General features: G+C 37.5%; 1 protein-coding gene across 20 annotated transcripts in view; it reads right to left on the reverse strand.

Moving 5' to 3' along the window:
- nrxn3a (neurexin 3a) overlaps positions 1-22,915 on the reverse strand; it is a 224,413-nt gene that overhangs the window by 195,258 nt on the left and 6,240 nt on the right. For 8 of the 20 annotated variants that reach the window (XR_008909166.1, XR_008909165.1, XR_008909164.1 and 5 more), the window contains exons 3-5: positions 19,098-19,118; positions 18,909-18,938; positions 18,741-18,752 (exon numbers count right to left, since the gene is read on the reverse strand). The exons of 3 other annotated variants lie outside the window; for them this stretch is intronic. Coding sequence is in view for 13 of the 17 variants with exons in the window: in XM_056768548.1 (XP_056624526.1) it covers positions 18,741-18,752; positions 18,909-18,938; positions 19,098-19,118 (63 nt within the window). In the remaining 4 variants the exon portion in view is untranslated. The remainder of the gene's footprint in view (positions 1-18,740; positions 18,753-18,908; positions 18,939-19,097; positions 19,119-22,915) is intronic. 9 more of the 20 variants (XR_008909167.1, XM_056768554.1, XM_056768553.1 and 6 more) reach the window with 3 other exon arrangements.

The following is a 22,915-nucleotide window of genomic DNA, read 5'->3' on the forward strand; positions in this document are numbered from 1 at the left end:
CAGAGCAAAGTGACTGGCATAAATAGAGGAAAACAAAAGAAAAGTTATCCTCTCTCTTCCCTTTCCTTCCCTCACCTCCTATTACACAGCAACTGCCCAAAATGAAACAAAACTTGAAAATCCACACTTTGTTGTTTGTTTAGTCTTATTAGGCTATAAGGAGGAGGTTAAAGAAAGTAAAATCTTTACTTAATCATTTTAATTATATGCATTATTACATTAAATGCTCATAAATATTGTATCGTAATTGTAGGTATATGGTCCTTCTCCAGTTGTAACGAAGAGAAAGATTTGACTTCAAACTCTGTGTCATCTCTAAGAAGAAAAACTGCGTTAATAAAAAAGGCATGGTCACATTGTTTTTAAAGTTTCTGCAATCTGGCTTTCAAAAGTCATCGCTGTTTTTCCTGAACAAAGTCGATCAGCTAAATTCCTGCAAGGCACGGGCAGTGAAGAAATCAAATATTAGCTAATCAAGAAAACTCGCAGTGACTCCACTCATTAACCCCACGAGGCATCACTCTCTCCTCCTTCCTGTTTCTGGCTTCAAAGACAATCTCCTGGAGAACTCAGTCAACAGAAGAAAGAACACAAGACGTTTAGTGTAATGTGTTTTTGAAATTTTCTGTTAATATGTTAATCTCTAAACGAGAGCGTGCGTGTTTTTCGTGCTGCAGCGGCAGGAAAAAGAAATGAAAATATCACTGAATACATAAAGGGCAAAAACAGAAGCTACGAACCATAACTACACAGCTATACCTGATGATACACTTCTGAAACAGCCACTGTGGCACAAGCAGACAGCATCTATTACAAAGTACATAAACTACTACTCTACTAGTTGTGAATTCTATGTTGTTTTTTATTTGCTTTACGTCGTTTTTGTATAGTTTGTTGTGAACATGACTATGTTTATATGAAATGACCTGTCATAAAACCTAAACCTAATGCATAAAAATATCTAAACAAGGTTAACTGCTGATGCCATAAATAATGCTTATAATATAGCAAATAATAACATATATTTTTTTACTTGTTTATTCCTAATGCCATTACAGCATTAATGGCTATATTTGTGATCCACTGAATAATAAACAAAAAAAACGATTGATGTTTTACTTAGAGATTTTGAAAAAGTATACAACAAAGCAGACATGCATCTCAGTGTATTTAAGCTTTTAAGGACATGTTGATGTCATGTTTATATGTACATGCATTTCTTATTATTTACATTTATTCAAATTATTTGATCAAATAGATCTATTAACAGTTTCAATGTTTTTGTAGACAATATTGTTATCCCAATATAAGGCCAAAGAACTGATCAAACAGCAAAGATACAGAATGTTTCTTTTGTCATTTTTGTTCATGACTGGGGCGCATTGTGCTGTCTGGACCTGATTACAGTAATTGGCTGTAGCTTTATATGACGTCTTAGAACCCCAAAAATGACAGGGGCCTCTTCCGCCCTCATTTTCAAAGTGCTGAACACGGCCCTACAATTACTCTCGTCTGGATGGGAGCAGGGTACTGATTAGGGGGCATAATTGGGTTAATTTTCTCTCTGTACATGTGCTTGAATTGACATGCTTTATATAAGCAGCCTGAGGCGAATTGTACAGCTGACTGGACTTATGTGTAGTGCAACATCTAAAAAAAACATTTTCATGCTAACAACTTATATATACAGTATGTATGTGTGCATGTATAAAATTTATATTGAAATTTGCACCCATGCATCATCAAAATGAATTGACTCAGAGGACACCATTTTGTGTCAGTGGGGATACGGTAGGGAGTCAGACAAAAGCCAAACCAATTCAATGAAATCATCAAAATCACCCCCCATGAAATCGCATGAGACTCAGCCTGCGCAATCAGTGGAAGCCCCATCCTTTCAGGAAAAATTAAGAGGAACAATAAAGAGGGGCATCTTATCTGTCCTTGGGGGCACCAGCCACTCTACTACAGCACCATCGTTCTTGACTTCAGCACCACGGAGAGCACCCTCAACCAACCAGGAGACAGACAGAATGCCACATCACTTGCCAACCAATCACAACCAGTGTATCATTAATTCAATTAATTCTTATTGTGCCTTTCATCTTGGCAAAAGTAAATCTTGCAATTCATTTGTTAGATTATTTGTTTACGGTGTTATTTCAGATATTACCTGGAATGAATCCGTTAGCTGGGCACGTAATATATGATGGAGAATATATGCACTGTACATTGTTAATTTCACAATCAATATTATACATTTTACATAAGATAAAATTATTTTGGGTTACGTTTAAATCAATCGTTATGTAAAAGTTCTGTAATTAGCTATTTATAATTTGATGGCGGCTCAGAAAGGAGCATTCTGTTCTGGCAGGAACTCAGAGGGAACGCTGTGCATTTGGACCATCTCCCAGCCTCCAAATCACCCCAAAATCACTTGCTCAGACTAGATCGGAACAATAATCGTCACCCCAAACAAATCTTATGGTCAGTCAAAAACGCACCAGACATGGAACATGTCTTACAGATAACTTTGGTACATGGTAAAAGCATCATAACTAATTTGTATGAGACCAGCTAGGAATTGGAATGAATGATACAGGATGTATCCCATCTGCCCACTCACAGGACACACAGATGTATCTCCCTGTGTGTTTGTGCCATTAAAATTTACTATTTTCTTTATGGCATATAGCTTTGAGACAGTAATAGGACTGATATATATATATATATATATATATATATATATATATATATATATTCATATTTGTGGACAACAAACTCACACAATAAATAGATTGATATTGGCACATATCTATAGATACACAATAGAACCCAATAAAAAAATACACAAACTTGGATGCACAGAACACTTCTATTTCTGTGCTGGGATATTGCTCTTTTTTTTTGTTAAAGCAGAGCTGGTAAGAAATGTTTCCCCTGGGGAAGCTCTTCCACTGTGGAGAATCGGGCAAAAAAAAGATGTTTCTCCAATCAGTGTGACTGAAGGAAATGGAGGTGGCCTAAGATGAGCCGTTTTCTTTGGCAAACCTGATTGAAAGCCAGCGGCAGAGTTGAAGCTGCTGGTACACTTCTCAAAAAATAAAAACATTTCACCAGAATACCACCTTGGTGGTACAAGACATGAATATTAACGATAACAGTATCAAAACAGAACACCTTTCCCCGTTTCGAGAACATGATGGCAAAAGGCATCCGAGCATCAAGATCAGTGCACAAACAATGGTGAAGGGTTACCTTCCATCAGTGTAGTGTATTTCAGGGAAAATATATGCTTACTTGCTAAATTTTCTTTCTCTGTTAACTGTGAGGGCCCTTTTTGATGCTACACATGAAAACGCATGTTGGAACTAAAATGGCTGTAACTTATAAATTCTTTGGAAGACAGACTTACGGTTGGTCTCGTTTCAAAAAAGAAAAGTAGCTGATTAATGCTAAAAAAAATCACACATACACACACACAAAAAAAAAAAATTATGTTGTTAGGTTTATTGTAAAAAATAAAAAATAAAGTTTATGTTTTTCTTTGATTAAAAATAAAATAAAAAAATACGGGTCGCATGAGGATACCAGAAAATCTAAGCACACTCTTTATAGAAAAGGATCAATTACTCTCCCTACATAAATTATTTTAAAAATCACCAAAGAAATCTGTATTCTAGAGTCATTCCAATGATATATAGTTTGTAATGATTCGATTAGAAATGAAATGCACAATATTGACGCAAACGTAGGTGTCCCGTATACGGAACGGGTGACAGTAAACAGGCTACATAAATATCAATAACATCATTTTGTGTTATCTTAACAACTGATGCCATAACACCATAATGGCAGACATGCTAAATGCAATCTAAAACCATGAAAAGCACATTATTTCAAATTAAAATAATACTCATGTACGGTATCTTAATAGATAAATAAAATATAGACAAAGTTATTGAGGTTTTCTACAGGAATGTATTAGACATCAAGTTTGCCTCTGTATCAGATTATCAATGGATCTTGCCAGTTCCCTGAAGGGTCGGTCACTTTCCCAGAATGCACTGCACTCGCAATCTCAGACTCAATCTGATAGCGCTTCGTATAGAAGGAACAGAGAAAGGCACACTTTGTGACAGAAGTCAACCCACATACACATGCTCACACATTTCTACCAACCATGTTTAGTAAAGAAAGTAATGTTTCCATGCTTGACAAGATCAACCACCCATTATGCAACCTATGTACTGTATATGCCAGTAAGCACCAATAACCTATGACCCAATCAGGGATACCACACATCAAAGTCTCATAACTTGATAACATTAAACATAATAACATTAAGAACGCAAAACTGCTAGAAACCCAAACTAGTACCATCCTTAAAAAACAAAGGACAGAGGCAGAGATCAAGCAGACTCTTGGAGGCACGTTCAGCTGCAGGAGGGCGCGGATGCTTTTGGCCCAGACCCAGGCGCAAGAAAGATGAATGATGGGCCCTAAATGAAATGTCACTCCCAGTAATGGGAAAAGTCGAAGCCGGAAAACAGGTCACTTAAATTGCAAAAGATACACTTAAGTGCTTTTGCCACAGGCGCAGCAGAGTTGACAAAACTGTTAATATTAGCCCGCTGCTAAAAATAGAAATGAGGAGAAATAAACACACTGGCACTGTTAATGCCCTGAATCATCCAGCGGAACATCAGTGTTGGTGTTGCCACAGTCGCCTCAATGGCTATGAAGATACACACTCTGTCTCGGACTAAACGATATAGATTATACAATATACAGCCGGAGAGGAATTTCATTTATTCAGCATTTCTAGATGTATTGTGGCTGTTGTATTGCTTAAAAGTAAATCTGAACTTGTTATCTGTGCAGTATTTTAGGTCTGAAAAAATACAAAGCATCGTTTTTCAAAAACATTTAAAAAAGCTAATCTTTGTGAAGTGCCATCGGCAAAAAATATGTGAACCTGGATCACAAAACCAGTCTTAAGTATCCGGAAACATTTTAGTAAAAGACAAAAATACATTGCCAAAAATCATTAGAATATTTAGTAAAGATCATGTTCCATGAAGATATTTTGTAAGTTTCCTACCTTAAATATATAAAAACAATTTTTGGGGGAGTGTTTTGCTACAGTGCCTCTGATTAACAACTTCAAAGGCAATTTTCTCAATATTTTGTATTTTTTGCTCCCTCAGATTCCAGAGTTTTAAACTGTTGTATCCCATACATCTGTAGAAAGCTTTACTATTCTGCTTTCAGATGATGTAAAAATCTCAATTTCAAAATATTGACCCACGAGACTGGTTTTGTTGTCCACGTATAAAGTCAAACCAAAAATTATTCTGACACCACATATCATTTTTGTATGTTTTTTACTAGTTTGTGCAGGACGGTGTAGTTCATTTATGTAGGTGATTACAGCAAAATAAAGTAAACTGTGACATTATTATACCCAAAAAATCTTACAAAGGACTAACTGTAAAATTACAGGGTTTGGGATAAAAAAAAATCTTAAATTGCTAATGTGACCTGTTCAGAGACTGAACAAAACTAAGCAACGCTTGGTAATTGTTTTTTTTATTTATTTTAAAATTGTGAATTAATTTTTAAAAGCAGACAGCTATTCAACCTCCTGATCTTCTACAGTTATCTGACAGTATCAAGATTAATTTGTTTCAATACAGTTTAAGTTACCGTATTGTATCACCATTTTCTAAACTATAGCCAATAAACTGTGATAATGTGAGAAGTTATTCGAGGTCTCTGAACCCTTTTTGGTTTGACTGTATATGAGTGAGCATCTCCTCACCATTTTTGAGACTTTTTCTTGTAAAATGTAAGCGACATCTTGAAGGACGCATGTGACACAAGGGTGGGTTATTCGTCTGAGATTCTGTCCTATATGCTCACTGACAGAGGTGAGGACTAACACCTTTAACTTTCCAAATGTTCGATGAATGTGGAAAAACACCTCTGGATGAATCATTATTTTAAGCTTCAAAACGAGCTGTAATTATTCACTGACACTAGCGTAACAATGTTTTTGCAACATGTTTTTATGACGATGTCACATCTGCTGTAAGTGCCACTTCAGAATGTCAGTTAGTGCTAATGTGCCAGAATCAAAACTTAAAAAGCGTCTTTCTTTAGAAAAAAACTCTAGGCACAATTACTGAAATACTGAAAATCTAACCACAAAGAAATTTACATTTCTGAGTTTTGGAAATTATGACTTCAACCTGGAACTCCGTGATGGGCACCATGATTAATTCGTGCCACAAGCTATAAGTGCAGTTCAACAACTTCCAAATAATAAAGGAATATTAAGTATTTATCTGCTAGGAAAACGATTCCTTATAACGGGTTGTTATGTTTTTACTCCAAAAAATGCTGGTTTATTTTCAACACAGAATTTGGGACAAAAAGGGACAAACCTAACATACTGTATGCTGGGTTGTTTCAACCAAAATGCAAATTGTTGGGATCAATAAAAATATTTTCTGTGTTAATTTTACTTTTTGACCCAAGGTTGAACGTTACCCAGCACTTTTACAGCGTCCATGTTGACTTTACAGGCGTACACAAGACTTCAAGACAATAAAACCTCAGAATCGATTTATTCTTTCTGGTACTTTCAAAGACTTCTTAAAATAGAAGCTAAAGACAAAATAATTTTCGTTGATTTATTAAATAAGGTTGAAAATAGCAAAAAGCCGAAATAAAATAAACATACCTTGCTATTTTCTTTATCCAACATAATAAACTCATACAACTCATCTGCCATCAGAACAGATTTCAAGTAAACAGTTTCTCTCACAGCAGAGCCAAACTGAAATATCTGAATATTTTTTTCCTATACAGTCCAGCTTCCTAAAATAGCAAACCGTCTCATACCAAAGGTCGGCAATGTTAAATTCATAAGCCATGTCGGATGCCAGTGGGTGTAAACAGAGGAAGTCCTCATTCAGCGTAACGCTCCTGGCACAGGCAAGCAAGTCTTGCAAAACGCTGGCAGCAAACTTGACACATGAACACATGATGACATCCAAACAACAGCTTGTGATTAGCCCAGAAGCATGAATGTCTGGTGGTCTCCCTCTCAGCCACGTTACCCATCACTCCCAGAGCTCATCCGCGAGAGAAAGTGATGGGGAAATGGTAATCAAAGCAGTGACCCCTTGACAGCGAGTCCACACCTTCAGCATGAATCTGCCAGATTTTCTCAACAAGCCGTATCAAGGACATCGTGTAAGTTTGTGTCATATGATGTATTTCTGACTCGACCTGGTCTCTATATCTTAAATTGTTATATCAATGCATATATACATACAAAAATATATATAATAAAAGCAAGTATGGAATACCACACCTTTCAAATGTATACTTTTTTGATCAAATATGTAAACATATAAAATGTGCTTTGAGGAACTACAAGAAAAGATCACAATAGACAGAAACACACACCAAAGCATCAAACAGGGGCAGTTCTAGGGTCAATGGATACACATCTATGTATTCAAACCATATACACTTATGTCTGCTTCATATCTTATCAACTAAGTGTTTTCGATTCAAACAAACTATAAATTTTTCCCATATTGCTTGTTAAAGCTTAAACAAGTCGCACTGACATGGGTCTAAACTAATCTGAATTCTTTTCAAATCTAGTTCCTGCTTTATTCCACCACTATGCATTATCTGCAAACATCTAGTCCTCGATGCTATTATAACAATATACAAAATTGAGTCATGACACCAAACTGTAATTGCTTGTCTAAATAGAAACCCGCCTGCGGAACATCCACAGATTATAAGGCTCAAAACAAAAAAACATAACCAACAAGTGAGAATACAAGACATTGAAGATATTAAATCGATCCAGTCCAAGTGCACATCTATGGGTGTTACCCAACTGGAAGTCTTCTTGCATTCTTAGACCAGTACTTACCAAGCTTCTATATTTAAACAGAACAGTAAAAGCACGTGTCCACAAATCACACCAGCCCCACAATGAAACCTATGTCTGCAAACTATTATGGGTAATTAGAAAACACAAAGGATGCTTTCAATGCATTTTTTTAAATATGCAGAAAGAAGGAAGTTTAAATAGAGATGGACTTTCACTGTGATTTTTACATTACAACCACAGTGGCCAAACTTGAATTCATGGAGCCTATACCCAGCTGTGTCAAGACCTAACACACCCCAATAATGCCCTGCCTGATTTCCCCACGTGTTGTAAACCCACTCCTGCAGTCATAGCATGTTAAATCTGGCAACATGAAAGGGTAAAACGCTGCCTTTGAAGTCTTTCATTTCATAAATCGAGCTTTCCGGGAGAGAAAGGACGAACAATGTTTATTAAAAAGGAAGAGCTTTTTTCTCCCTATGCTTTTAAACCTGTGTATCTGAAGACCTTAACACATCAACCACTCCCTCAAAGGAATGGCGGTCCTTTGGATTCCTGTTAAACAGTTCGGCCCTAAATTTCGGATGAGAATAAAACATTCAAAGCATCTGTAAGTGCTTCTTAACAGGGAGGCAACACCATTTACTTACTCAACAAGGGAACAAAACTATTTGCTTTCATACTCTTTGAGTTAAATATTAATTTAATCAATTTTATATTTTTCTCTCCTCTACACAAGAAAGTAACACTGCATTGGTCTGTTTTCTATGTGATTGACATATTTCACATTAGCATTGAATATTATTACCATATTTTCTATAAAAATAAACTAAAATGTGTATTAATAGCGAATGCTTTTACACACATTTAAGAATCGTAAAGTGGATCTCGGGGTGTCTGGCCCCATACAGTATGTTTTCTAAACACAACAGATGTGTGCACCAGATAAATTATAGTCTGGCCTCTGCTGACTTTGCCTGAGGTAAAACTGTCCTTTGGGCCAGAGGGATTCCTCAACTGATTTACGGAAACTACTGATAATATCACAACACTATTAGAGTAACAGCACCTGATTTCAATTGACATAGCCTTCTGCTGACATACTTCAGGCAACTAGAATCACTGGGTAAAATCTGGGATAAATCTGAAACCAACACCGACCTATTTGTTTTCCAATGTAAATTTCTGTAAGACATAGTAAAGGGTACAGAAGACAGAAGGCATGTTAAATGGTAAAATACAAACACCACCGATCAAAAGTTTACGATCACTTAAGAAAAATGAGTCATGATCTTCACTATCTTTTAAACTGTTGAAATGTTTCAATGTTTAAATGACATTTGTATCTGAAAATATAATTTTGCCAACCTATAAATTTCTTTCATCATAAAACTAAATTATTTAAAAACATACTTTCTGAAATGGATGGCTTGGACCAATGAATGAATAAAAAGCAGCCAATAAGAGTCCATAATTTATGGAAAATCCTTCAATACAGTTTAAAGCTTCTCAGGTTGAGACCTTAAAAGCTGAATTTATACAACTATTCTGTATGCTTTTTGTCACAATATATAATACATTTTGTTATTCTTGGGTATAATGGGCTTTCTATTATTCTAAAATGTGGAACAAATATAAATAAATAATGAGTAAGTGATCCTAAACTTTTGACGAGTAGTGTGTCCTTTTTTTCAACCTACACTACGTAAAAACTCCAATGCAAACACATAATCTCTTGCAAAACATCAGGGCTCGATTTTAAAGTGAGTTCAAACATTTCTTTGCATTTAGTAACACATCCGTCTAGTGAAATACTATACTTTAAGAACCGAGTCCATCATCCATCATTATTGTTGTTTTGCCTGGCTCTTGTCGGAAAGGCACGTCACCTGACATGAGATGCTCTCACAGTGAGGCCAGATCAGGTGACTATATCAGGCTTCCAAAAACACTGAGGGGGGTGTTACTGAAACCTTACAGTTACTTTCAGTGCGTGTGTGTGTGTCTGTGTGTTTCAGGTAAGAGAAGATCTGTAGCGTTTAACCAAAAGCACAGGTCAGAGTAAGCACAATGTGCCGGGGATCCTGTCTCACAAGAGTACAATTAAAACGCTTCCCATTAAATTTAGAAAGGGAGCATTTACAGGTGGTTGGCAAGCCATAGGATATTCCAGATGTTACAACAATTTATGGAATGGTGACTCTAGAATGCATAACATTTTTTTGTAAAAGCATGAGGTTGAACATGAATTCAGTACCAGAACCATAAGAGGAAAACTAAGAGCATATGAAAAAATCACCTTTTCCTAATTCAGGCCTGACATAAGCTTTACTGTTTCTGTGAGTACTAAAAATGCCTGCTGTTCAACATGTGCTAGGTGAAGTCCAGGGTGCATGTTTGTGTACGTGTGTGTATGTGTGTAAACTTAACAGGTTCTCAAGTCCAGGCCAGGACTGACCTGCTTCCACATGGCTATTTGCCCAGGCAAGACTCATGCATTTTTCACAAGGCACACAATTCAAACGCCGCTCAGCGCGCACACACAAACACGGCTGGTTAGCCAGACTGGAGTAAAAAGTGGGTCAGAATCTACCATCCACCCAAAGATTCCTGCAGCAGTCATCAGAATCAACTGTTGTGTAAAATATGAGTCATTTTGTTCTCCGATCTGTATTTGGAAAGAGAAAAGCACACATCTATATATGTTTTGTAGCCATTGTGTATAAAATTGTGTTCTATTTTATTTAATTCTTCCCGTTTTTGAGGTCTATACAAGTATTCAAGCGAAATGCATACGACTTTATTGGCTTAACTTTCTGACCTGTCTCTCTGTCTCCCATTATGTTTGTATTTGCGTCACACATATACTCAGAATTGTTCACGCTGATCTGATTGGCATATTGCTCATATTGCTCATGCAGTGCACTGGAAATGACGTCTTTCGGTGTTGAAGTAGCTATTTGCATTCTGAAAATGCATCCACGCAGTGGGAGATACCCAAATGACGAATGCTAAAGTCTATGAAATTCATGAAAGTGTTAGTCAGTACTCTTACACGCTTTAATCTTACATTTGGATTAGATGTCAAGAAAAATGGAGCTGCATGAGCCGGTCCATTATTTCATGACAAATTCAAAGTACATTTTAATGATCCACACAATTGTCCAGTTTGATACTAGGATTTTACCAAAACCAGAGCGAACCAGGCCAAATTTTTTGCTAATACATCACCTCAAACAGTTTGGGAAGGTTAACCAAGGGCGGCCATGTTCCGCCTGGGTGTCAATTACTGGCAGGTGTATTGCATGCCTCTCATATTTCATACATCCAAATGAAGACATTCCAAAGACTTGCATCATTATATTATAAGTAACTGTAAATAATACCCAAATCCTTAAAGAAAACCTTTTTTTTGCAGATGTCCCATAATGTTTCCAAGGTCAGAGGTTGTCCTGTTCAGCTTACTTCAAGCTTAAGTGACAATAAGGATCATAATCATAAGTTCAAAATCTTGGCAAAAATGTATAGCTACTGGCATAGTATATATATCAAATAATGTAGAAATATCTTTTTTAATATCTTTTGTCTGTTCCAGATAAACCGGGCATCCCTGAATCAAGCTGGAAACCAAATTACTATTACAATAAACTACATTAGTGGCAATATATACATATTTATTCATATATCCTATATTGATTTAGATCATTTAAATAAACAGTACATAAAGATGACCTGTGGGCCCAGTATGTACACAAGACTCAATATACTCAATACTCAAAACACACATAATCTGAATCAACAACCGTTAACAGTTCCTAAATATGCACAATTTGTACATGGCACAATGAAAGAGTGATTGTGGGAAAGAAAGTCCTCTGTTGTCTCCAGGTAAACAGAGTAATGAGGATCAATAGGTGTATCGCTGGACTACATATGTTCACCTCTGCCCACGTTTAGCAACACAATTACAGCTCGGCCACAAGTGCTGTGCGACCTCAGAATCAGACAGACTAAAACATACACATACATATACTCAAAGAAACATTGGCAACAAACATAACCTTTGGAAAAATATTTAAATTAAATATTTTAAATGCAATTTAAATATACTTTTAATCGATCGTTTTAGAGGTTGGAAAGAGGCTAAATAAAAAGATTTTTTGCACATATTCAAAGTGCTGTACAAACAGCCGGGAGTTCCACTGCTGCACTCTTATTTTTGTCAAATTTCATCAAGACAGGCTGTGTCATTTCTGAATCAATTTCCATTACTGAAACATGACATTTAAGAATGACAAATAAAAGAGCGGTACCATTTATTCATATGAAGAAAAGATTCCTATTATTGTTTGACGTAAAACATTTTCAGAAAGATATAACCAAGAGATTGAGATGTTTCAAAAAACACTGACGTAGAGATGGAACTGAACAGAAGAGATGCGTGGTTTACTTTTAAAAAAGAGAGAAAAAAATATATAATAATAATAGGAGACAGCAACTATTCAAGGTCATTTGTCAAAATAAATGAAAACAGGTTTGGATTGATCCGTGCACATACTCTCTCACCAGAATGGAGTTAAAGCTCGCTAATTGAAGTGGTTTTAAATAAGCAGTCCATTTTGCAAATGCACCTCCTGCTTGAGCATGTCTAATGAGACCGGCCAAAAATATCCTCCATCTATAGCACTGAAAACATACAGACATGCAGATGAATTAAAGCAATTATCCACTCGAGGACATTTGTTGCAGCCATTTTACAGTGGGTCAGGGGGGTTCGTGTGCACAAATTGCATTCTCAAATTATAAAACTTTGACGTAATGACACATCCAATCAGATCCAGAGTTGGGATTGTGTTTTATAAACCAACATCTTTTATTGTCATTCTTTTCTCCAGGTTCTTTCAACATATAAATATGGAAAAATGGGTCAAATATAAAGATTTTCTAAATCAACGGTTAGGTTTGTGCATATTTCACCCAACCATTGTTTGAAATAAACAGGTCATTTTAAATTATTATTTTCCCTTCCCTATTACATATTATTTCCCTTCTCCTTATTTTTCTATTTGTTTTAGGAAAACATGGCAAATAATAAACGATGTGTGCTGAAATATGAAAAACAAGCGTTATATCGCATATGAAAAATAAGCGTGAGAAAATATTTTTTACCCTAACATTTCTTTGCATCTGATTTCTTCCTCACTGCTCATTTCTGTCATGATTGCCTATTCCAACGGATAATTAACATCTTTTTGTTCACGCGGCACGGGCAGCATCCGGGATGGTCCGTCACAATCAAAGTGATCGCCCCGTTCTCTTGTTTTGTCAGGAACAAAAGACCGCCACAAGCCAGTTGGAGGAGAGGACAATAATCACATTTAGCCGTAATCAAATGGCACTTGTTTCCTCTGGGGACCAGAAGGAAAATCGTTGTGTACAGTAGCTTAATATGTCAGGTGTGACTCAGAAAAATTGGAGGCAATTATGGGCATAACTGCATTCTGATGAGTGGAAGGCGGGAGTAGGGACGCATGTTTGTTTGTGTGTGTTTGTGATTGATGTTCTTTTCAGTGTTACGCTCAAAGGGCCTCTGGGAGTTTAAAATAGAGGGCCGTGAGGGGGGGTTCTGTTGTCTCGGTTACAGCGTATAGAGAGGGGGGGAGATCACATAGGGGGGAGGTGATGAGGCTATTCTGTTAGAGGACGCCCTGTGTGGCTGCTCCTGATTACACAAGAGAGGTCGAAGCTCTCTGATCACTACACAGCATGCGAGGTGGTTCAATCAGGCTATTCTAAGAGCTCTTCCTGCACTGATGGGGTCTGAGGAGTCTTCCGTGCATGACATTACAAAAAATTGAAACTATAAAAATACGGTCGATATTGAGTGTCATGGCTCTCCAAAAATAAAGTACAGGAGAATTTTAGTCAAGAAGATTTAGTTGCTTAAAGCAACACTGCATATTATTTTATATGTTTTTTAATTCAAAATTAAACACAAGATTCAAAAGGAAATTATATTAAATCAGAATTTTGTGGGCTACGATGTTTGATCGGATAGTTCACCCAAAAATAAAAATATAATTTTTGTCATTCAAAAACCGTACGACTCTTGTGAAACAAGATAAGATATTTTGATAAATGTGGTTTTATGTCCATGCAATGGAAGTCAATGGGTCCAATGTTGTTTGGTAACCAATTTTCTCTGAAATATCTTTTGTGTTCTGGAGAGGAAAGAACGTCATACAGGTCTGAAATGACATGAGGGTTGGTAAATGATTGATTTTTGCGTCTTTGTATGAATAGCAAATTTTCTTTAATATATATGTAACCATAAGTTTTATTTTTATGTTGTCTTCAAAAGTTTGTAACATTAAATAGTATTTATAACAATAATAGTTTAAACTGTGGATCAACAGAATTCTGGTTAGGCAGGTTTGTTTAGTAAATGAATGACCGAGGGATTCGTTGAGCAAACATGTGATAAAGATTTCATTATCTGCCTCTAACACACGCCATGTGTCACGCCTCACTGTCAGGGAGACCTGCTTTCAGATGTGTGGTAACACTGTGCTAAATCTGTTCTGTGCCATGAGAACGGCCCTCTCGGAGAAATCCTAATTCCCATGAGCTTCTCATACCACAGAACTCTTTATTATAAAGAAAAACATTTAAACAGAGCTGTGACATATCAGTAAGCGAATGTTTCCTGAAACATTGAGCTGTGCTGCACAAATGGCCTATGTGATCTAACATCCCTTCCTGTTCTCTCTCTCTTTCTGTCCAATTGATAAAAGTAGCATGTAAAGGGAAGGAAAAGAGCTTAAATAAAATCCACCTCTTTTTGTAAACTATTGTGCTTCTAAAAGAAAAAAAAGAAGAAAGAAGGATGAAGAGTGAGCTGATCAGACTCTGATCATAAGTGCCTTCTCAAGGTTAGGAAGCTGGGTACATCCTTAATGGAATCAAATCTGATTAGATAATTAGCATACTATTTGCATAATAGCACCGCAATTCATTACCTTGCATGTGAGTTCATCAGCACGGCGCGAGCTACAGTGTTTCCATTCCCCTCTGTCCTGTAACAAAGCTCTGCCCCTCTCTTGCCATCCGGAAAGGTCAACTCACTTACTGGCTCCTGTACCAACTAATATCAATCAAAGGCCGGCACACTTGCTGAATGCCTTCGGAAATCTCTTGAAGAGAGGTCTGGACTGGTGCCACGGTGCCTAAAATCTCAGCACTTGGGAAATTCGCAGTCTTGTGTTGATTGAACATTATTAAAATGGACCACGAACATCTCTACAAGTGCTCAGAAAATGCAGAGAGGTAAATACTTGCTATCTTTAGCCATTTGTTTCTTGTGGACTGCAATGAGATTCATTGGAAAACAAATGGAGATTTATTCTTCTGTTATCACTTACTCAACCTTGTGTCATTGTAAACCTGACACTTTATTTCTTCTGCAGGACACAAAAAAACATTTTGAAGAATACCGGTCACCAAACAACACTGGACCCCATTGACTTTCACGGTTTGGACACAAACCCCCATGACATTTCTCGAAACTCTTTGATGTTCTACAGAAGTCATAAGAGACACCGTCCCTTTAAGTATTATACATTTCAGATTTGGTTTATACTGAGAAATAATAACATTTACATTCACGCATTAGCAGATGCTTTTATTCAAAGCAACTTCCCATTGAAAGTACATTAGCATTTGGGAATCAAACTCACAAACGTTCGGCTCTTAACCCGATGCTCCACCAACAGCGCTACACAAATTCTGAAGAATTATCAAACACAAACATGACTCAACTCTATTGAGGAGTAAATTAATTCCTCTCAAGTAAATGAAAAATCGGTAACTTCAAACTATTAGAAGGATAGTACACCCAAAAATGAGAATTCTGTCATCATTTTCTCAACGTCTTGTCATTTCTAACCTGTCTGTCTTTCTCTCTTCCGCAGAACACAATTTTTTTTAGAAGTCTTATCGACCAAACAGCTCCGGCACCTTATTCGATTCTATTGTATGGACACTAAACCAATGCAAATGAATGGGTGCCAGTTACCAACATTCTTCAAAATATCTTCTTTTGTGTTCTGCGTAAGAAAGTCATACAGGTTTGAAATGACCGAATTTTCATTTTTGTGTGACTGAAGAGAGAGGACTGAACCGTAACCATGGAAAGAACGAAAGTCCCCGGAGACCCGTTTTTGTCATCGTCATCTTTGTCCTATGACCTGCCACTGTTTGCTGACATATGCCTGTGCCATTGTGAAGAGCGACGTGCTGACTGATATGATTGACTTCAGATGGGCTCATAGGAACAGCGTCTGAGAGCACTGAGGCACGTAGATACCAGCGTCGAGCCCTGGGCTACCCGAACCAGCTGCTGCCTCTCATGTCCTTCCTCTTAAGTCCCACAGACACAACACTGTCAAACATTACAAAGCACTACAATTAAACCCTTGCTGGGGTTTTACTTGATGTGTCTGAGGTTTAAGAGAGTAGGATTGGAAGATTTATATGCTGTACGAACTTGTGCAGCTATGACAGGTAGGGATGAGATGCGACGACAGAAACAAAGCAGATAAACGTTAGTAGTATCGTTCCACACAGCGGAAATGCAAATAGGATACTTAATGGCAGCCCTTGTCGTCTTAACTTGGGCGAACAGCCAGGCTGATTTGTAATAATGTCCTCCTGTCTTGCAGTAGGATTAAACACAGAGCGATAGCGAGAGAGACAGACAGTGGAGGAAACCGCGTTACAATGTGACAGGGCTTCTGATGCAACGCAAGCAAATATGTGCTAATACATCTGACTGGATATACTTTATTGTCCGTCTGCCAGGTTCTTGCTGACTGGGCTGACTTAGCACTTAAAATGGGTTGTGGGAAGAAACCAGGCTGACTAGAGGAATTGAAACATATGTCTGTATTCAGTTTAGTTTGATTCAGAATTCTTGCAGGCTATGTTAAATATTTCAAGACCACACCCTTTATACTGTACAATGCATTTTCATCAATAAATATACTGTATGTGCATCAATGTTATGCCTGTTAACACCAAGGACAAGAACTATGACTAAATAAAGTAAAAAAAAAATGTTTTAGATATATTTGTGTCCAATCCGAAACTATAATGATAACTACACAGTGGACAGATATTGTTGAGCATATTTTCAGCTAGTGAATGGTGAAGCACTCACAAACAAACAAATCCCATTCGAATTCAAAGGTCTTGTGTATTTGAATTGTAAAACTGTTCCGCAAACTCTACAAACATACCTTTGTTATAGTTACCTTTAAATTAGTTAGCTTTCCTGTAGCTCAGTGATAAGAGCATTGCGTGGGTTCGATCCCAGGGGATTGCAAATACCTATGTAAAATGTATAGGATAATGCAATGTAAGTCGCTTTGGATAAAAGCGTCTGCCAAATGCTTGAATGTAAATGTAAGTTAAAGAGTGCGCGTAACATGAGAACATGTAAAAGACATTTCATGCATTGTGTAATGTTGCCGTGTGTGTATGTAAGCAGTTTGCCAAGTTGTAAAGCCGAAGGTGAATTAATAAAGTTATTGGCTTGGAAAAAAGGAAGTTGACTCTTAATCAAGCAAAAGAGTGGTCTCTAGTCCGCCAACCACCGTGGATATACATCACTACATGTAGTCCCCGCCTATGCTAGGACTGCCGGCAAAGACTTCACTCTTCTCCCCCAAACACTGTAGCTCATGTGCCTCATTCGCGGTAGACCAATCACATTAGACTAGACCATCTGACCAATCAGATCAGAGTAGGCTAGCTGAAAGGAGGATATTAGACAGATGAACCGCGGAACAAATCATTTGAGAGTCAGTGAAGAAATAAGGTAAATTTAAATGCCTAATATTACGAAATAATAATAATGATAGTTTACACCTTCTATGTACATACACTTTTTGTTGGACACTCCATAAACCAAAGTAGGACCTTAAAAATCCCTAGTTATGTACTCTTCAACATTCTTGGTGTAAACAGGCCTTTAGTGTAAATTCATTTGGCGACTACAACCGTGACGTGACAATCTGATTTGTGACCCAGACTGTGAAAATCAGACTAAAGTCTCAATCTAATCATAAGAAAATTATTTACCGTTCATTTTACTATGATTTCAATAATTGGCATTACTCGGTCAATATTTAAGATATTAAGGTTATATTTTCACAGAATGTGAATGAATGATTTCATGCTGAAAACAGTAAATCACAAAAAATGACTATGGCTGGGTTTTCACAGGCAGGATCAGACATCATGACAGGTTTGACTAATTCACAGATTTACTTGATCAAAACAAACCAGACTTCAATGCTAGCTGAACTCGATTCTGCACGCACAGTTAAAGCTTTTTCAGAGTGATGCATACCGACAGAAGCCAGGAATAAATCAAGCCTAGTTTACTTTATTTCTTTCTTAAAACAGCTTTAGATAAAGAGCAAGGCTTCAGAAAACACTGACAGAAAACTCCAAATGCAAGACCCAAAACTACAACAAACTGAAACTGAAAAAATAAGCGTTATTCACTAATCTATGGAGAGACCGAATCACACTGTGAGATTTAGATATTTTTATCAGCTGACACAAATGTCCATTAGGTGTATGACCACCAGGGTGGCCGACACATTAATAATAGCCATTGTGTGTACGCCCTCATTTAACGCTCATTTATTACACTCCAGGCACCCGCAGCGAGCAGCTTTTAGCGAAAAGTGTGCTAAAAACAAGTATGTAAACACACAGCACAATAAAGAATCAAAAGGATCTGTACCTTTTCCCTTGGCTTTAGAAAAGAGACGAAAGTTGACATAGAAATGAGCATCCGGAGAAGGCAAGCATGAGGAAATATAAAGAAGCAGTTAAAGCACATCTATGCATTCGAATTCAGGCATGCGGTATATAATCAATCAGAGCGATTGACGCAAGCGGCGCGGCATACCTTGATCTGCCATCATCATGTGTGCGAAACCTTTGAGGAAGACGGAAAGGAACAGAGCGAGAAAAGTTTCTTTAGAACATACTGTACATATGGCCACCCATATATTGTACATCACTAACACTCACTATACACAAAAAGCAAGAAATATCACAAAACAAACGTATGTGATAAGGAATATTATCAACTCACCTGGGATGCTGTTGGCCTCTGCTTGTGTTGCAGCAAAAGACACAGAGGGGGGGGGGAGGAGAGAGACATTGCAGCCATTAGACCCCACTCACATCGCCTTTGCATGAATGCTATCATGCAAACTTTGACACACGTATTAGCATGCACCAAGCAGACGTCTGCCCTGTGCATGTACACAGAAACACTTAAATAACCCTCTCAAACCATCCATCCGCCCCCTCTTCTCACAGGGAAGTAGAGCGGGTGATCGGATCTGCGGTGTTTGACCCACCACGCCACACCAGCATCTACTAAAAGAGGTCTAGTTCATCTTCCATGTCTTACACACTTTCCCAAAGACCACATCCACGCCTGGGTCATAAATCCAAACAGGCAACAGAACCTGTTCCCTTTAGAGAGGGTTGTGGATTTATGAGACGCTGATGTTTGTCTAGAGCACCGTTCCATACTCAGAGCCAGGTATAGTGTTCCTTATCATTGTAGACACATACACACTCTCTCTCTCATTTTGTTTGTCACCAGGCACTGTCGCATTGGGTTTAACTTGCAAACTAACCTATTTCATTAATGCACTCCTATCCTGAACCAAAGGGTGATAAACGGGCATTGCAGAACAGCCGATCTAGCATTTTTCTAATCTGTTCTGGCACACATTCAATCCGAGATCATCCAGATATAGTTATTTTATCGGTTAAACCTAAAGGATTACAGTTTTTAGCACCGGCGCAGACAGGCAAAAGAACCAAATTTTCTGTTGCCAATGCATCTAATACAGGAAATTAAGGGGGATCTGATGGGGTCTGCCTCCATGAAACGCTTTTAGTGCAAAGTAATTACGGCTACATTAGACATTAATTTAGTGCTGTATGTGCTGCTGTCCGGACCGGATGAAAACGCAATATGTTGTCTCTCATGGTCACTCATTTCCAGGACACGTTCCAGTGTGTAAGTGTGTGTCTGTCTGCCGTGCCTGTTAAAGTCTGGTACAGAACATTAAGTCCTCTGATGAGATGCATTAACCTGCTGGGGAAAATATTAGGACATGATTGGAGAGTGGAGAACGCCGAGTTACTCTGGGGATGTGAGTGCTATGGTGAATTGATTGATGCGCTGAGCTCTTGAGATGACCCGTACTGGAGTTCGGATGTCTGACTGGAAAATGATGATCTGCATGTACTGTCAAGCCCTCCACAATGACCCAACAGATAGGGAGGTGAAAATGAAAATTAACTTGTACTTCTCTTCGATGATTTAGAAAAGTTACTGCACAACTCGCCTAAGGATACCCAAAACTTCCGGATGGAGGGAATAAAACTGAAATTTTCAAAAAGCAACTGTACGGGCTTCTGATGCTCTTCAGGCGCTTTTCAATTTCATTTTGTTCACATTTAAAACATGGGGGGAGATTTGTAAACAGTAGCAGGCTTAACCATAAACCTCAGCATACCAATTCAAACAGTATCCACATGGGAAAACAGATTGAGTATTTGTTTAGCTGCCAAATGTTTATTATACTAATCCGCCAAAAGATTACGCGCTTTCACAAATGATGTAGCGTCATGGCTACCGCGCTGGCCACGGAGCGAGGAACATACGCCACAGCGACGAAAAACTGTTCTGAGGCCATTTAAGCCATCTGGCCGTTGAGAGAAGTGTCAAATTGTTGCCGCCGCTACTATAGCAATTGGTTTCAGTCAAACGTACGTAGAAGGCTAATGCTTAACACTTCAAATCAGCTTGCCATATGGCTCTAACCTGATATTTATTATCTATCTACAGATGTTTAAAACCTCGCAGACACTCAAGATTAAAGGGATACTTCACCCAAAAATGAAATGAAAAATTTCCCACATTTGAGTTGTTCCAAATCTATATACATTTCTTTGTTCTGATGAACACAGAGAAAGATATTTGGAAGAATGATTATAACCAGAAAAATTTTGCCCCCTATTGAATATCATAGAAGGAAAAAATACAATAGTCGTCAAAAGTGCCACAGACCTGTTTTCTGACATTCTTCAAAATGTCTTCTTTTGTGTTCAACAGAAAGTAAGTCAATTTTCCTTCTATGTGAGTAAATGGGTGCCTTCTTCCAGATATCTTTCTCTGTGTTCATCAGAACAAATACATTTATACAGATATAGAACAACTCGAAGGTGAGTAAATGATGGCAGAATTTTAATTTTTGGGGGAAGTATCCCTTTAAAATGAAATTATCTGTAGTGTTGTTGACAGACATTAAAGTGATACTTCACCCAAAAATGAAAATTTGGACATCATTTAGTCACCCTCTTGTCATTTAAAAGTTTGACTTTCTTGATTCCATTACAAAAGAAGATATATCAAACAATGTTGGTAACCGAACAACGGTGGTCTACCCATTGATTTGCAGATATTTGGAAGCATCCGTGTAACCAAACAGATCTTGGCCACCATTGACTAGCTTAGTAGGAAAAATTATCATTAGTCAAAAGTGCCCCGGAACTGTTTGCTTTCCTATATTCTTCAAAATATCTTCTTTTGTGCTCAACCTAACATAGACATTTATAAAGCAATTTTCCTACTATGGTGGCCAATAACTTTAACTGTGGTTTCAAGCATTCTTCTAAATTTCTTTCCCTTTGTTCATCAGAACATAGAAATTTATACAGATTTGGAACAAATCGAGGGTGAGTAAATAAAGGCAGAATTTTCATTTTTGGGGGAACTGTTTTTTAAGCAATAAATTTTGATTTCATAATATCGGTTTTGATCGACTTTTATTTTGCTGTAGCCTTTGGGTTAGAAGCCACACATACTGCACGACATGGCAAAATACCCCGCAAAAAGGTTTATTTATTCTTTCATGATTGGCTGAACCAATTCCCAGCATTCAAAGCCATCAAAGCTACTTTTACTGTACGTCTGGCTTTAGCTCCTATCAGTTGACTGCAGGACCTAGTCAGCCAAACAAGATGGAGAGGAACAACAGCTATAAATCAAGCCCAAAACTCTGTGCTCTTTACAGCATATAAATCTAAACCTAGTGCCTGGTCTTCTGCTGACGGCCGCTATACAGTACATACCACATTTTTTCAATCTCTCTCTCTCTCTCTCTATCTATCTCTCACGCACACATATAATGTTGTACACACTTTTAAAGAACATGTATACACACTTTATTTCAGTGAACCCTGGTATTTTGTACACAGACGTTTTCATCACATTGTGTAATTAAGGAGAGGATCAAGGGAGAGGTTGTGTCTACAATGAGGGTTACAACTCATGGGCTCAGAGCACTGATCACAGATCAATCACCCAGCTTAACCACTCCAATCACAAGGGAAGAAAAGTTTAGACCTAATCAAGACAGGATATACAGCCGTTCTCTTGTCTGAATGCTTTCTCTTTCAAATGGACTATTAATTTAATCAGATAAAGATAGTTCAGACTCGTCTTTCCACAATGTAAAGCATTGTGGGGTAACCAGGATATAAAAAACTTAAAAATAAAGAATTGAATCAAAGAGCACTGGTAATTTAACAGAAGAGTATGAAAAAACAAACATGTACATCATGTACCTTTCATTACCAGGACCATCAACCAGGATGTAAAATATCTTTCATGGGGAAGAACTCAAAGATGTCATTTTCTTCTGTGCAACAATGCAAAATTTGTCAATTAAATACACGTGCATAAACCAAAGCATTTAAGTAGATGCATTAAGAAAGGTCCTGAAATTCTCATCAGTAACAACACTATAAAGAAATGAAATTGACATGTTTAAAATAGCCAATTATCCCCTGCTATTGATTCATTTAGTGTTGAAGAGGTGCAAC

Source organism: Triplophysa dalaica, chromosome 15 (assembly GCF_015846415.1).
Source record: "Triplophysa dalaica isolate WHDGS20190420 chromosome 15, ASM1584641v1, whole genome shotgun sequence".
Lineage (NCBI taxonomy): Eukaryota > Metazoa > Chordata > Actinopteri > Cypriniformes > Nemacheilidae > Triplophysa > Triplophysa dalaica.